The sequence below is a fragment of the Globicephala melas genome, chromosome 13 (assembly GCF_963455315.2).
Source record: "Globicephala melas chromosome 13, mGloMel1.2, whole genome shotgun sequence".
Classification (NCBI taxonomy): domain Eukaryota; kingdom Metazoa; phylum Chordata; class Mammalia; order Artiodactyla; family Delphinidae; genus Globicephala; species Globicephala melas.
The window spans coordinates 65,800,760-65,815,818 of NC_083326.1; the positions used below are offsets into that span (position 1 = coordinate 65,800,760).

Genomic DNA, 15,059 nt, shown 5'->3' on the forward strand with positions numbered 1-15,059 from the left:
AAGATCTTTATGTCCATTTCATGATCTAACTTCTATTTTCCAAGGGTCACTCTGAACCACTGTGCTGAAAATAAACTCTATGGCAGGGCAAAGGGAGGAGGCTGAGAGACCAGTTAGCAGGCCACTGCAACAATCCAGGTGAAAGATGAAGGCCTCTTGGGTTGGGCTATGACTGGTGGAGTGATGAGACATGCTAAGATTCTGGATATACCTGAAGGTAGATCTGACAGTAACTGGTCATTGCACACGGTAATACAAATTAGAATGATTTTCCCTAATTTCTCTCTGTGGCTAGCTGACATAATTGATCAAGAAGTACAAGAGCAGGCTTCCCTGGTGGCGCAGTGGTTGAGATTCTGCCTGCCGATACAGGGGACACAGGTTCGTGCCCCGGTCCGGGAAGATCCCACATGCCGCAGAGCGGCTGGGCCCGTGAGCCATGGCCGCTAAGCCTGTGCGTCCAGAGCCTGTGCTCCGCAACGGGAGAGGACACAACAGTGGGAGGCCCGCATACCGCAAAAAAAAAAAAAAAGTACAGGAGCAAAGACTAGAGTCAGTTCCCACGCGAGGACAGTGCTAGACCACCTCCTCACGAGCCCTGGCCCCTTAATTTTTTAAATTAATTATTAATTTATTTTTCTTTGGCTGCGTTGGGTCTTCGTTGCTGCACACGGGCTTTCTCCAGTTGTGGCGAGTGGGGGCTACTCTTTGTTGCGGTGTGCAGGCTTCTCGTTGCGGTGTGCAGGCTTCTCATTGCGGTGGATTCTCTTGCTGAGGAGCATGGGCTCTAGAGCACAGGCTCAGTAGTTGTGGCGCACGGGCTTAGTTGCTCCGTGGCATGTGGGATCTTCCCAGACCAGGGCTCGAACCCGTGTCCCCTGCATTGGCAGGTGGATTCTTAACCACTGTGCCACCAGGGAAGTCCCAACCCTGGCCCCTTAGAAAACACATGCTCCTGGTCACAAAGGGACTGGGCAAGGGTAAGGATGACCCTATTTAACTATATCACCCTGACTGGAGAAAGAACCCAAGGAGCCGACACCTGCTCTAAGAAGCTAAACACTGTAGGACATATTTACGAATTGATAGCTCGTATACCAATTAAACAGAATAATTATGTGGGTTGTTCAAATGCTGTCATTCTGGCAGCTTGGTTTTAGAAGTATAAATGTCTTTGTCAATAAACACACTAAACACTGTGAGGAGAAGATAAATAAAGATAAGCTCTTTCAGTCTAGTGGAGAAGCAGACGCAGAAACAAACAGTGGGCCCAGGATATGCCAAGTGTACAACTGCGTCTGGAGTTACGTGGAAATGTGCCTCACACCTCCTGGGAGGAAGCAAAACCACCAGGGAGGGCTCCAAGGAGGAGGTGTTGTTGGAGCTGATCCATAAAGACCAAGTGGATGTTTACAAGGCAGAATCAGGGGTTGAAGATAAAGGAAAAAGCATATTCTGTAGACGGACTAGTCTATGCACAGAAACATCAGGACAAAGATCTTCTGAGAAGGCACAACAGCTGGAATATAAACTGTGTTCAGCTAATAAGAGTAATGACAACAACAGCTCTCGTTTGCTGAGTGCTCACCATGCGTGCCAGGCACTGTCCTTAGCGCTTTGCGTGGATTATTATCACACTTAATACTCAACCCTCCTCACAGATGAAGAAACCGAGGTACAGAGCAGTTAAGTACCTGGCCCAAGGGCCTCGCCGCTCTTTAGAGGTGGAGTCAGGACTCATGTCCTAAGATTCCAGAGCCTGTGTTCTTCCCACATGCAGGGCTATGTGGGAGTAGAGGCAGGTGAAGGTGTAAAGGCAGGTGGGGCCCAGGTGACGACAGGCGTTACAAACTGTGAAGAACCAATAAACGGTTCATATGTGGGACAGAGAGGGTGATCAGACCAGACCCGCATTTGGAAATGGCCCATTGGTGACAGTACAGGAGATGGATCGGAGGGGACACGAACAGAGCAGGAGGATGATTTGAAGGCTACGGTGACAATCGTGGCCAGAAATGACACGGGTCTGAAACAAAGCAACGGTGGTGAGAATGGAGAATGTGGCCCAGAGTCAGAAAAGGAGGGGCAGGTGGGCAGGCGGGGGGGACAGCAAGACGTGAGCTCAGCTGCCGGTAATTAAGGATGAGGTAGCCGGGGGTCATCCAGGTGGGGAGGTCCGTCAGGTAGATGGATCTATGACTCAGGAGCCCAACAGGGAGAAGGTGAGCCCGAGGTGCAGGGGGCAGCAACCGCTTTCCCAATGCATGTGCACCAGGGAACTCTTAGCTCAGAGGCCTCTAGGATGGTGTCATTTGAGGATCTTCCACACCAATCGCTGAATAAGGATTCTTTGCAACTTCCTGCTTTTCCCCAGACTAGATTGTAAAGTTCCAAGACTCGTCTTCTGAGGAATCATCTGGTCTACGCGAGCTACCCACCCCAGGCCCGGAAGCACTCCACGACCACTGTGGGCAAATCCTGGTGCTGTTACCACCTGAGCCCATGGTTCCCCAGCTTCAGGTCACCAGGAAACTCGCTCAAAGTGTGGTCCCATGAGCCCCAGAGCAGCCCTCCTTGGTACAACCTGACCCCAAACAGCCAGGAAGGTCAAACTCTGGGTTCCTATAAAATGGCTCCTTCTTTTAGCAAAACAATAGAAACGTTGCCTTTAGCGTATTCTGAAGGTACTTTGAAAGAGTCTGGTAGACAAGTAACATTTTTAGCCCCCTGAGTACAGGGATAAAAAGTATCTTACTCACCCCCAAATTTTTATTCAATTTGTTTTCTCATTCAAAATAATGACAGAAAAGATGCACTAGAAATAGGAAGGAAATAAGTATAATCCTTTAGTAATTCTCTCACTGCCAGTCCAGTTTCCGAGCCTTAGCTATAGGCCTCTAGAAACGTCGCTGGCTGAATCCACCCGTGAATGGAGGAAAAACTTCATTCACCAACTTAACACAACTTCACTTTCATTACGCCTTCCTTAAGCCAAGTTCCACAAATGCAGGTTAACTGATAGAAAACTAAGACACAAAGTAGCAGCACCATTTTTTCTTTCCGTTTTAATGTTTTTCATATTCATTTTGTATAATTATCTGCCCTTTGAGGCTTTCCAAAATCTGCCCCCCACCCATCCAAATTCATGTTCCCCTACCCCTGTAAAGGCTCTCTGAACACTGCTGCTGAAATCAGAAACAGCAGGACACCTGGCTACTGGCTTGAGCGATTAGTGTAACATCTCCACACCTCTGGGTGCTATGCTGCCGTATATGTAAAATATACTTAATAACCTACTCCCTACTGGGATGATCGCGTAAGATAACAGATATACAAGTGCTTCCAAAAAGCATAAACCCTGTATTAATACAAGTTCCTACTCTCCCTCCACTTAGAATCCCTTACCTTCTCACTCTCCTCCTGACCAAATTCTACCCCTTCGCGTCTGAGATGCGTGCCCACTTCTGTAGGCAACAACGTCACCCTTCTCTTCTCTGAACTCGTAGGTGGAACCACACTGCTCCCTCTGGGTCTCTCCTGATTGTTTTTATGGGGGTGGGTTTGCCCACACACACACACATGTAATTTAAAGCTCTCAGGCCTGGTGTTGCCCACTACAGTGATCTCATAAGCAGCCCTCAATCATGACTCACTGACAGTCCAAGGATAAATGTGTTCTTGACCAACACGTTCTCGGCTAAAAACGTAAAGTGCAGCCCATTTATAATTCCATGCATTATACAGCACTGCTTCTAAATAGGTCACCCGAAATTGTGGCTGAAATGATCCGGAAATAGACATGGCCCTGCTTTTCTGGTTCCCACCTCGCTTCTAGGTGTGGGCCTGCTCTGAGCATCCCCACTCTGTTACCTCTTGGGTTGCTTACCTGCACCACTGCTGCTGAGCAGGCTGACAGGAAGCTCTTCTGTTCCAGTGAAGTTCAAGAAGGATGTGCCATCGCCAGGCTGGTGGGAAGCGCTGTGCCTGCAGAGAACAGAGCCCAGCCGCCTGGCTTAATGTGGATCATCACCTCTTTTATCCTGCTCACCCTGTCTCCAGGGGGTTTTCATCAAAACCAGGCCTGAACATTTGGCCACACAGGCTGGCAAACACTAAGACCCATACCATGGCCGCCAGGCTGCGGGGCTTGGAGTGTGTGCCAGCTCTGGTCTCCTGCCCTGGCACCCCAGCTGCTTCCCCACTGCCACGTCAGATGCCTGCCCCCTCCGTCCTAAGCCTCCCCTTGCTGATACCCACAGGACAACGTGAGGTGCTTGAATAGAGGTACCAAGTTAACCTGGGAAAGAGGTTATGCCCTGCCTGTATCCCTCATCCATCCCATGGGATGTTGGGATGACTGAAAAGGGATCAAAGATTGCTCTTTGCAAAGGTAACAGATCACAGCAACAGCGGGTAGTGTAGCATGGACTCGAGCATGTCAAGGCTTAAATGACTTTCTTCCTAGGCTGACTCTCCTCAGATGCCTTGTAACACATTCAGGATCCTGGTTTGAAAAGACTTGTTTCTATAAACACAGGCCTTGGTTTCCATTGCTTTTAGCATCAACTTCTTCTAAACCCAACAGTGGAATTCCTCAATGACCAAAATGACAAAAGTCATAGACTGACTGCCCAAAACACACAGCGGGAACCACCTGCCTTGGAACTCGTTTTCTCCCATGACTGAGGATTAGGAGAAACTCATGTCTGAGGTTGACAAAGCGTGTTTTGACTTAAAGCAGAAGCTAAAGCAGGGCCTGGGGAACATCTCTGGCAAAAGCATCTCAGGCTATTTGCTGTGCACTGGCCTGGTGGCAGGGACGACGCTGACAAAGGAAAGGCCCGCACGCGTGCACACGGTGTCTCCGAGTCTCACGAACGTGACATTTCGCGGGCAGTCTATTCTGCTGTTGCCCTGGGTGCCCGAGCACGTTCTCGCAGTACCTCCCACCCAGTACCCCGTGCCCGGCCTCACCTTCCAGTGGCTTCATGGTATGCCAACTCCAGCAGCTCTGCAGAGGAGTGGGTCGGGTCCCTCTGCCCGCTGCCCTGCAGCTCTGCCATGTTCTGTCGGGTCTGGTGATGGATCTGGATAGCCTCTCCAGATGGTCCTGCCCAGACAAAGATCCACTGAGCATCATTCCCCCGACAGCCAGTGCTGTGTACTTCACCTCAACCTTCCTTCCTTCCCGCTGCTGGGACGCGGGTGATTGAAAGGCGACCACACCACAGAGGCATGTCCTGTCTGTGACCCTCTGGCTCCCAGATGGGACATCGCCTCTTCCAAGCAAGGCTCATCCTCCTGTGAGGCTTCAGTCTAAAAATATTTTGGGGTCCTCTGTCTCGCACATGTCAACTGAGACACAGTAAAGAAAGATAACAGTATGGGAGACAAGGGTCCCTCCCAGGAGGGTCAACATGGGCGAAACGAGAAGGGACACACGAGAGAAACACCGATGACTCTGTTAGTACCTGAGATGATAACAGCTCCTACTTCAAGAGCAGAGGATGCACAAGGGCAAAACGGACATCGAGTAGGAGCTAAGTGAGAATTAGTTGCGTCTACGGAAACATGCTTCCTGGAGAATGATAGGTTTCAGAGCTGACTGTCCAACCAGGTTAGCGGGGATTGAAGAAGAGGGTATTTGGGCAAACCCCAAACGTGGAAGAGGCAAAACACAAGCTGGAGGCCACAAACTCGCTTGGGAAAGAGAAAAACCTCTGAGGATGGGGGTGAGGAGGCGGGAGGTTGGGGAGCCTGGCAGAGGAGGGCCTCGGCTCTTAGAGGGCCAGGTGGGCAGAGTATTTAGTAAACACATTTAGCTTTAGAAAAGCATGGGTGATGGGGGTGGGGGGAAGCACAGAAGCAGGAAGAGCTGACGGTCATGGAAGAAACATCAATAGTTCTCGTAAGAGAACTTGAAGGGAGCCGGTGGGGATGATGATGGGGAGGAAGGGACACCAGAAAGAAACAGGTAAGGTGACAGATTAGGATAGAGATAAGAGGGGCAAAAAGGGGGTTGGGAATGACCCCCAATTACAGCCAAAAGAACCAGATTCATTGCTCACTTATTTAACTTGTAACTCCGAAAGCAAGTACCAAAGAAAATAACTAGACACTTGCAAGCATTCAGCAGGATGGCTTCCTGAAAACACCCAGGAGGTTAATGTACCTGTTCCTCCCCAGCCCAGTAACAGCCCATCAAGCTGAAGTTTAATTTTAGCCACAGCTTTATAAAACCTTACTGTCATCTTCTTTAGGACCGAACACAGATCAAAAAGGATGAGCTCGGAGAAACAGTGAATTTGAAAAAAAAAAATTTATTTTTTAGTTTTGATTGGTTTTGAACTTTATTTAAATGGTATCATACAGAAAGTACACTTTTATGGCAGGCTTCTTTCATTATGTTTGTAAATTTAAACATGGTTTGGAATATGGCTGTAGTTTGTTTTTATTTCAGCTTCCCATTATAAAAAATAGAACTCGTTTATTTTAAGCTTTTTTTCCCCAATTTATTTAAACTAAAAAAAAAAGAAAAAGAAAAAAAAGAAATTGTTCACCCATTTCTCAAAAAAAAAAAAATTTTTTTTTTCTGCTGTCAGAGACCCTGAGAGAAAACAAAGTAACATAACTCCGTGTAACCAAGACTGTAACACTGACATCCAGGGAGTAAGGAAAGGAAGGAGTGAACAAGAAGAGGGACTTTCGTCTCAGGAAAGAAAGCAGGTGGCAAAGCACAGTCCCTGTCAAACAGAAAAAGGAGCCCTTGGGTCTACACAGCTGGCTAGCTACAAAGTCCTCAAGGATCCTCACAAGAGCCCCGGGACAGACAAAGTGGGCGTGGCCACCCCATCTTCCAGGTGGGGCACCACAGGTGCAGAGAAGATGACACCCTTGACCAAGGCCACTCAGGGGACGCCAGGACTAGGAGTTCCCAGTCAGGGCTCTTTCCCGAGCGCCCAACTTACCCACAGGAAAAGTGTGCATCCAGCGCCTCCTGTTGGACGTAAGCTTCATGGGCATCCGCGAGGGTGCAAAGGGGTTGATCAGTGCCCGCTGGGGCATGTATCCCCCAGGTCGAAAGTGCAGCATGGACTCTGCGCTGCCCACGTGGAACCTCCCCGGCGCACTGGAGTCCCGCTGTGGTGGCTCCATCATGTTCTCCAGGACATCTGCCAGTTACCGTGGGGTGGGGGAGGCACAGAGAGAAAGCACAGGGTCACGGTGAAAGCAGAACTAGGAGGACAACCTGCGGAGGCTGACAAGGACCTTGGAGAGCGTACATGTTAGGGAACGAGGGAAATGAGTGAAATCGCCAAACTATAAAGGAATGAAATAATGGGTTTACTTTTTAAATACCTGGGAGAAGGGGGTTCTGGTTCCTAAATTACTGGCCCAGTGAAGCCACACCCAAACCTGATGGGGAGGACCACACATTGCCTGGAGACCTTAGATGTTGAGCTGGATGCAATGACTCAATAGTGGGTCTTGAGTTGTCTCCCTTTGGGGATGGGGCGGGTGCATTCTGCATGTGGGAGGAACAATACATGTAGATATTTGGTGACCAGAAGGGCAGACCCTAGCAGAGATAGCCAATGTGTTCACTAGACCTGTTTGATTTTCCTCTGAGACACACAAGGAGACTGTAGTTTCCAGCCCCTTTGCACTGGGGCCAAATAACTGAGTTCCAGCCAAGAGAACACAGGCAGAAGTGACATGCTCCACCCGAAGGCCTGGACCACAAACCTCTCCACGCATGATCTCCATTCTCCTCTGCCCTGCTGTGGAAACTTTGGAGACCAGTGTTGATGACCATGGCATCCCGGGATGGAAGGACCATGGGGCCCTGAGTGACTGGGTGGATCAGAACCCCCTCCCATTAATGCAGTGGCCTGGAACATGAGTAAGCAATCAAACATTACTGTGTTAAAAAAACTAAATTCTTGGGAGAAAAGAATGAAGAAATGGATGCATCCAGCCTTGACCAGGTAAGGAGATGGCATGATATTTAGACTCAACCTGTCCCATTCAATGGCAGACAGGTCCCTAACCTGAGTAGATCAAAGAGCTGAAACCTACAACCAACTCTGTTGGTGAGCATCCCATGTTTACTAAGCAAACACCCAGGTTAGAAAGTGGGTCCAGCAGATACAAATTCCGTGGCATCAAGGAATGTCTTGTCCACCATTATCTACCCAATTCCTACCAAAGAACATGGTACATAGTAATATTTAATTCCTCAAGCCATTGTGCATGCAAGAAGAGAACATTCAGTTCTCCATGAAAACTGTATTTTTCACTGTAAATTAATGAAATTGATGGTCCAATTTATCAAATAAGAAAGAATACAGTCTAGTTAGTTATCATGGAAATAAAAGGAGAGAACTCAACTTTAAAAAAGGTGAGTACACACTTTGAAAAGGATAAGAAATAGGACTAAGGGCTAAAATGGGTCAAAAATATGGGTAGAGGAAAGGGGAAATGTTTCCTATGCTACACTGGGTAGGTGGATGGGTGAGAAGCCCTAAATATAACAGAGAAACTGGAAACAAAGGCCATGTGGATGGCATTGCCTGACACCGTTCCAGTGAATTGCTTTTTGGCTTTTCCAATAAACTCTCACATATCATTAAGGCTGTTGAAATCAATTCTACCATTCAGATAACTTTTAAGAAAACTTGTTTTCAGGGGCTTCCCTGGTGGCGCAGTGGTTGAGAGTCCGCCTGCCGATGCAAGGGACATGGGTTCGTGCCCCGGTCCGGGAAGATCCCACATGCCACGGAGCGGCTGGGCCAGTAAGCCATGGCCACTGAGCCTGCACATCCGGAGCCTGTGCTCCGCAGTGGGAGAGGCCACAGCAGTGAGGGGCCCTTGCACCGCAAAAAAAGAAATACTTGTTTTCAAAGCTACTTGGATTGGGACTTCCCTGGTGGCGCAGTGGTTAAGAATCCGCCTACCAATGCAGAGGACACGGGTTTGAACCCTGGTCCGGGAAGATCCCACATGCCGCCAAGCAACTAAGCCTGTGCGCCACAACTACTGAGCCTGCACTCTAGAGCCCATGAGCCACAACTACTGAAGCCCACGGGCCACAACTACTGAAGCTCGCACACCTAGAGACCATGCTCCACAACAAGAGAAGCCAACGCAATAAGAAGCCCGCGCATCACAACGAAGAGTAGCCCCCGCTCACCGCAACTAGAGAAAGCACACATGCAGCAACGAAGACCCAATGCAGCCATAAATAAATAAATATATATATATATAATTTAAAAAAATAAAAAGCTACTTGGATTAAGAGCAAATTTATCTCCTCAGAGGAGAACTGGCTTTTAGAATAACAAAGGTTTTTAAAGGATTAATGTGTAGTTTAACTTTTACTACAGACCCTTCTAAGAGTATGTTTAACAGAATGGGAATATAACTGTCATGCAAACTCAGAAATTTCCAGAAGGTGGGAAAAAGCTAACCTAGAATTTTTTTTTTTTTTGGCCGCAGAGTTTGCGGGATCTTAGTTCACCAACCAGGGTTTGAACCCGAGCCCTTAGCAGTGAAAGCGTGGAGTCGGGGAATTCCTAGAAATCTTCAAATGTATTAAAATTCTTTTGAATACTAACCCTAATTAATGTAGGTGACATAGGTTATATTCTATAGCTGTGTAATTAAACATCTCCTTTCTCTTTCAGAATTTCCTTTTTATACTTTGAACCAGTTTAAAAAAAAAAAAACTTTTTTCAGCAGTCAAAAGATTTCTGGCTGTTGGCTCAGTGTCTATGGTGCCTAATGAATGAAAGATGAAAGCACCCTGCTCCTCGGTCCTCAGGCCCCAGGAGCCACCAGTTTCCCCTTCAAAGTGCTGGGAAACACCCCTCACCCTTTGGGAATCCTTCCAGGGCAACAGGAGGCAGCGGTGTGCACACAACAGTCCTAAATCAGTGATTAAAAGTCAGGAGGGCTACTCCTCCATTTAGAAAACATCCTTGAAATATCAAAATTATGGAGGAGAATGATTAGTGGGAGGGTATGGCTCTAGAGGGGTAGCAGAAGAGAGGCCGTGAGGATGGAATATCTTAATTGTGGTGTGGTTACATATGTCTACACATGTGCTAAAACTTCACAGACACACACACACCCACAAATGCATGTACGACCAGTGAGCTCCGAATAAGCTCTGTGGATTGTACAAAGGTCATGTTCCTGGTTTTAATACTGTACTAGTTATGCGAGATGTTATCACTGGGGAAAATGAGTGAAAGCTACACAAGACCTCCCTGGATTTTTTTTTTGGCATTTCCTATAAATCCATAATTATTTCACAACAGAATGTTTTCCAAACAGGCAGGAGGGGGCTGTATACTTGAGTTGCAGATGCCACTGGATGGGTAAGATAAGATATAGGAAAAGCAGCACCTGTGCTCCCTGGGCCATGCCAAGTTAACAGGTCACTTGAAGTGGAATAGAGGAAAGAGGCTGTTTTAAGTGTGGCTCGAATGGAAATGCTAAGGAAATAAGTAAACACTTTAACCTTAGGCCTAAGAAAAGCTCTACCTTAACATATGGAAAGGTAGACATTTATAGGGAAGAGAGAAGAAAGGGCAAAGATGAAAATAGTATAACATACACACACACACAAACAGCTAAGGCCATTCGTACTCACTGCACCTGCATGGAAATAATTAACACATGGGACTTACAGCCCACACCTATCCATAGTCCCGCCCATCCCCGCTACAGGAAGGCAGCTATCCCCACCCTGCCCAGCCCTGCCCTCTGACCTCGAGTGCTGGTGTAGCCCAAGGAGCTGCTGACTTCATACTGGTGCAGGTGGGGGTGAGGGATCATCAGGATGTTGGCGCTCCTGCCCAGGGAACTGTCGTCAGAAGCCTGGCTCCTCACCTCCTCTGTGGGCAGCGGCTGGCCAGGCAGGGAAGGGCTGGATGAGACATCACAGGAGCTGGCGCTCTTCCGACTGTGACTCTCCCGCTCTCGCACGGACCTGGTGGGTAGAGACCAAGTCACACCAAGCGGGGGGTGCTGTCCGACCTAGAGTTACAACTCCCAAATGGATCCCCAGCCTGGGCTACATGGGAGGCCAATAACGAAAACCCCCAATGGGATCTCCGAGGAGGTAATGTAGGAGGGACTCTGCCCTGAGCAGCTGGAGACGTCGTGGAAGAAACGGGGGAGATGACTGACAGTCATCCAATGGCCGGAGTCCCAGGATCAGAGTTGTAAAGAAGCAATTGCTCAGCCTGACCCCACCTCATCCCACCATCAAGCTCGTGTCACTGAGAATGGGGTTGTGAACCGATGTCACCCAAGAGGAAACACACAGCACAGCCTGAGATGTCTTCCGGCATCAAAAATTGAATCTAAATCTAACCAAGCCTCTAGAGATAATTGCCAGTTTACAGCAGATTCAGAGACAACAGGAAAAGTTAAATGTCATATGGAAATAAACAAAGGAAGAAAGCAAGACACTCTGCGGTCACAGAAAATGACATAAGAGAAAATGCAACATGTGCATCTTCTTCAGATCCCAACTCAAACTAAGTAACTGTAAAAATCACAGTTTTGAGACCATTGGGAAATCTACAGAGGGACTGGCTATCAGGGATATTAAGGAATTAGTGTGAATTTTGTTACCAGTGACAAGGGTACTGTGATCAGATTTTTTTTGTTTTATTTCTTATTTGTTAGAGAGACACATGCTGAAATACTTACAGGTTTAAAAAAAAAAGAAAAGGGGGCTTCCCTGGTGGCGCAGTGGTTGAGAGTCCGCCTGCCGATGCAAGGGACACGGGTTCGTGCCCCGGTCCGGGAAGATCCCACATGCTGCGGAGCGGCTGGGCCCGTGAGCCATGGCCGCTGAGCCCGCGCGTCCGGAGCCTGTGCTCCGCAACGGGAGAGGCCACAACAGTGAGAGGCCCGTGTACCGCAAAAAAAAGAAAAGGATACCTGATATCTGTTTTAGAATACTCAAGCGAAATTTCAAATGTGGGAGAAGTGATAAAACAAGATTGACAACACACTGATAACTGTTCATTTCACTGGTCTGTTTGAATGTTTCCTTAATAAAAATTTTAAAAAACGTATGCCCTTATTAAAACATGAAACTCCCTGAGGGGAAAACCTCTGGAAACAGCAGGAAGAAGGATCAGCAGGAGAGGAGCCCAACGGGGTACAAAATTTCAGAATGGAAGAGTCAGCAACCGCCGATAGGGCCACCGCTCTGGCATCAGAGCTGTTCTCTTTCCACCTGGAAGGATTTTAAGGGAGAGCTTAAATGGAACATGAAAATAGATCCCATGGGCTGACTACACTTTTCATTATTTCAACAGTAAATATTTAAGCGCCAGCATATGCTCAGCCCAGCGTGGGAATAGAGCACAGATTAGGGCACAGTCTGTGCCCTCAAGGAACACAGCCTGAGTCTCTGAGACACCAGGTCTTGCCGTCTTTGATCAGAAGAAAGAAAACCAAGGATCTTGGACCATGAAAGGGTTCTTAGACACTCAGAAGAAAAGCACCGCCGAGGCCCTAGGCAGCATCTATGTGCAGGGGAGCTGCTGTTAACAGCACTCACTGTGAGCTCTAAGCATTCTCGGGACCAGACATCAGGATGGGATGAGGGGAAAGGACAGAAGAAGAGCACGTGGCCACTCTAAGCCCATCTGTCACAATGTGAAGAGACGGAATATTCCTCCAATCAGTGATTCTTCAAATCAAAGCACACTTTCCATGTCTAAGAAATGTGGAAAATGGACTCGCGGTACTTGGTCAACTAGGGAAAAAAATAAGCTAGAGCTCTGTTTCACATTTCATTAAAAAAAAAAAAATTCTATATAAAGAACTAAGTATAAAAACCAAGACCGAAAAAGTATTGGAAGAAAATACAAAAGACACGTTTCTAACCTTGGAGTGGGGATGGCTTTCTTACACAAGACCCAGAAATGAGTATGTTGGTAAATCTGACTATATCACAATGAAAAACTACTACATGACCAAAATACCATGGAGCAAATTTTAAAAACAGGAATAAAGAAAGAAAAGTCTCTCGCCCTCTGGGAATAATAAACCTAAAAGAAACTCTGGGCCCTGGGATCGATCGGTTGATCAATCTATCTATTTACCTATCTATCTATTATTTATTAGTGGCTGCCTATCTATCTATCTATCTATCTATCATTAGTGGCCTCCCAGTGAAATGAAAATTCCAGAATTCACGAATTGCTTCTCTTGGCTAGAAAAAGCAGAATGCTCTCCTTATGAGGGGACAATACTTCATAGCAAACATAGCTAACAAAATGGCTGGGCCAGAGAACCAGAAAACAGACTCCCTAATGATCCACATACTACGGCTTCCACTTGGCTAATTTTAATTTAAGATGTTTTCAAGGTTGCTCTCATGCAGGTCCCTACTGGGCCTCAGGTTTTCCTAATCAGCTTCTACATCCACCCCAAAGTGCATCTGGCAGAAAACCTGCAGGTGGCGAGGCGCTGAGCCCGGGATGGGCCTGGCAGCCTGAAGACTTGCGCGTCATAAGCATCGTAATCCACTTGGATGGGAAGGGTGTTCTCAGATTCTTTGGGAGTCCCCAGAGCTGAAACACACAAATAATACAAACTGTCCTCAAAACACATTTCAACAAGAGGCCTTCGGATGGTCTTCATGAAAATCTGCAAGATATAGGTCATCATCACCATCTCCCCCTGAAAAAAATGGGATAATAACCCATTCGTCAGGTTACTAAGATTAAATGATTTATATGTCAAAGCGATATAGAGATTACTATTTACTAGCATTAAGTAAAGGCAAGATGATGGCAGCATTTCCTTCTGTGATCCCACTTTAAAAATATCATCTTGGGCTTCCCTGGTGGCGCAGTGGTTAAGAACCCACCTGCCAATGCAGGGGACACGGGTTTGAGCCCTGGTCCGGGAAGATCCCACATGCCACGGAGCAACGAAGCCCGTGCGCCACAACTACTGAGCCTGCCCTCTACAGCCTGTGAGCCACAACTGCTGAAGCCTGCACACCTAGAGCCCGTGCTCCGCAACAAGAGAAACCACCGCGTTAAGAAGCTCGCGCACCACAACAGAGTAGCCCCCGCTCACTGCAACTAGAGAAAGCCCGCGAACAGCAACAAAGATCCAACGCAGCCAAAAATAAATTAATTAATTTAAAAAAAATAAAAATATCATCTTAATGTGTATATTTAGTCCTTTAAAACTTTCCACCCGATCCCTACAATTGACCTATGGAAAAGAAAAATAAGGTTTTGTTATCACCCATTTTGCAGCTGACAGGACAAAAATATACAGGATCACTAAGGGACCTTCCAAAGATCACACAAGGGGAACTCTGGTCTCCCAAACTTGGCTGTGAATTTTTTATGCAACCTCACAAAATCTTGTTGCCATGGGTTAGGTGACTCTTTCTAAAAGTGATGAAAGGAGAAAAAAATACTCACACGTATCACGGCCATTTTTTGCTTTCTCAGAGGCAGGCTGCAAAATTAAATAGAGTTTATCACTCCTGGGATTTGCTTTGTTGTTTATTTATTTAATGCAGAAAACTATAAAGTACTAAGACAAATTTCTCAAATGCTATTCATGACCACTGGGGGATAGGAGGTTTCTTAGGCCCAAAATAACAACATCAGTGACAGTCCCTAAAGGCTCTGCTGGTGGGTGAAACCTACCTTCTTTCCGGCCAGTTTTATTCGTGGGGTGAAACTATTACAAAAGAGCTGGCTTTTGGATGTGTAGAAACTGCAAAAGAAACAGACAGGGTCATTCATCTAAACCCCTTTCTTTCTTTTTTTTTTTAATTAATTTTTTTTTTTGGTCATGCCACACGGCATGCGGGATCTTAGTTCCCTGACCAGGGATCGAACCTGTGTCCCCTGCAGTGGAAGCGTGCAGTCTTAACCACTGCACCGCTGAGGAAGTCCCTAAACCCCTTTCATTTTAAACCTCAAGACACAGCTGGAATCCCAGCCATGGATCAGCCCTCCCAGGAACACCTTTGTCTCAGGCCTCACTGATCTTCCCAA

At 47.1% G+C, this 15,059-nt stretch overlaps 1 protein-coding gene across 9 annotated transcripts in view; it reads right to left on the minus strand.

The window, feature by feature from the left end:
- The window catches only part of DEPDC5 (DEP domain containing 5, GATOR1 subcomplex subunit), a 94,840-nt gene that overhangs the window by 51,125 nt on the left and 28,656 nt on the right, over window positions 1-15,059 (minus strand). For all 9 annotated transcript variants that reach the window (XM_060311037.2, XM_060311036.2, XM_060311038.2 and 6 more), the window contains exons 18-24: window positions 14,706-14,775; window positions 14,475-14,511; window positions 13,484-13,604; window positions 10,776-10,996; window positions 6,969-7,172; window positions 4,975-5,110; window positions 3,887-3,984 (exon numbers count right to left, since the gene is read on the minus strand). In XM_060311037.2, the coding sequence (XP_060167020.1) occupies window positions 3,887-3,984; window positions 4,975-5,110; window positions 6,969-7,172; window positions 10,776-10,996; window positions 13,484-13,604; window positions 14,475-14,511; window positions 14,706-14,775 (887 nt within the window). The remainder of the gene's footprint in view (window positions 1-3,886; window positions 3,985-4,974; window positions 5,111-6,968; window positions 7,173-10,775; window positions 10,997-13,483; window positions 13,605-14,474; window positions 14,512-14,705; window positions 14,776-15,059) is intronic.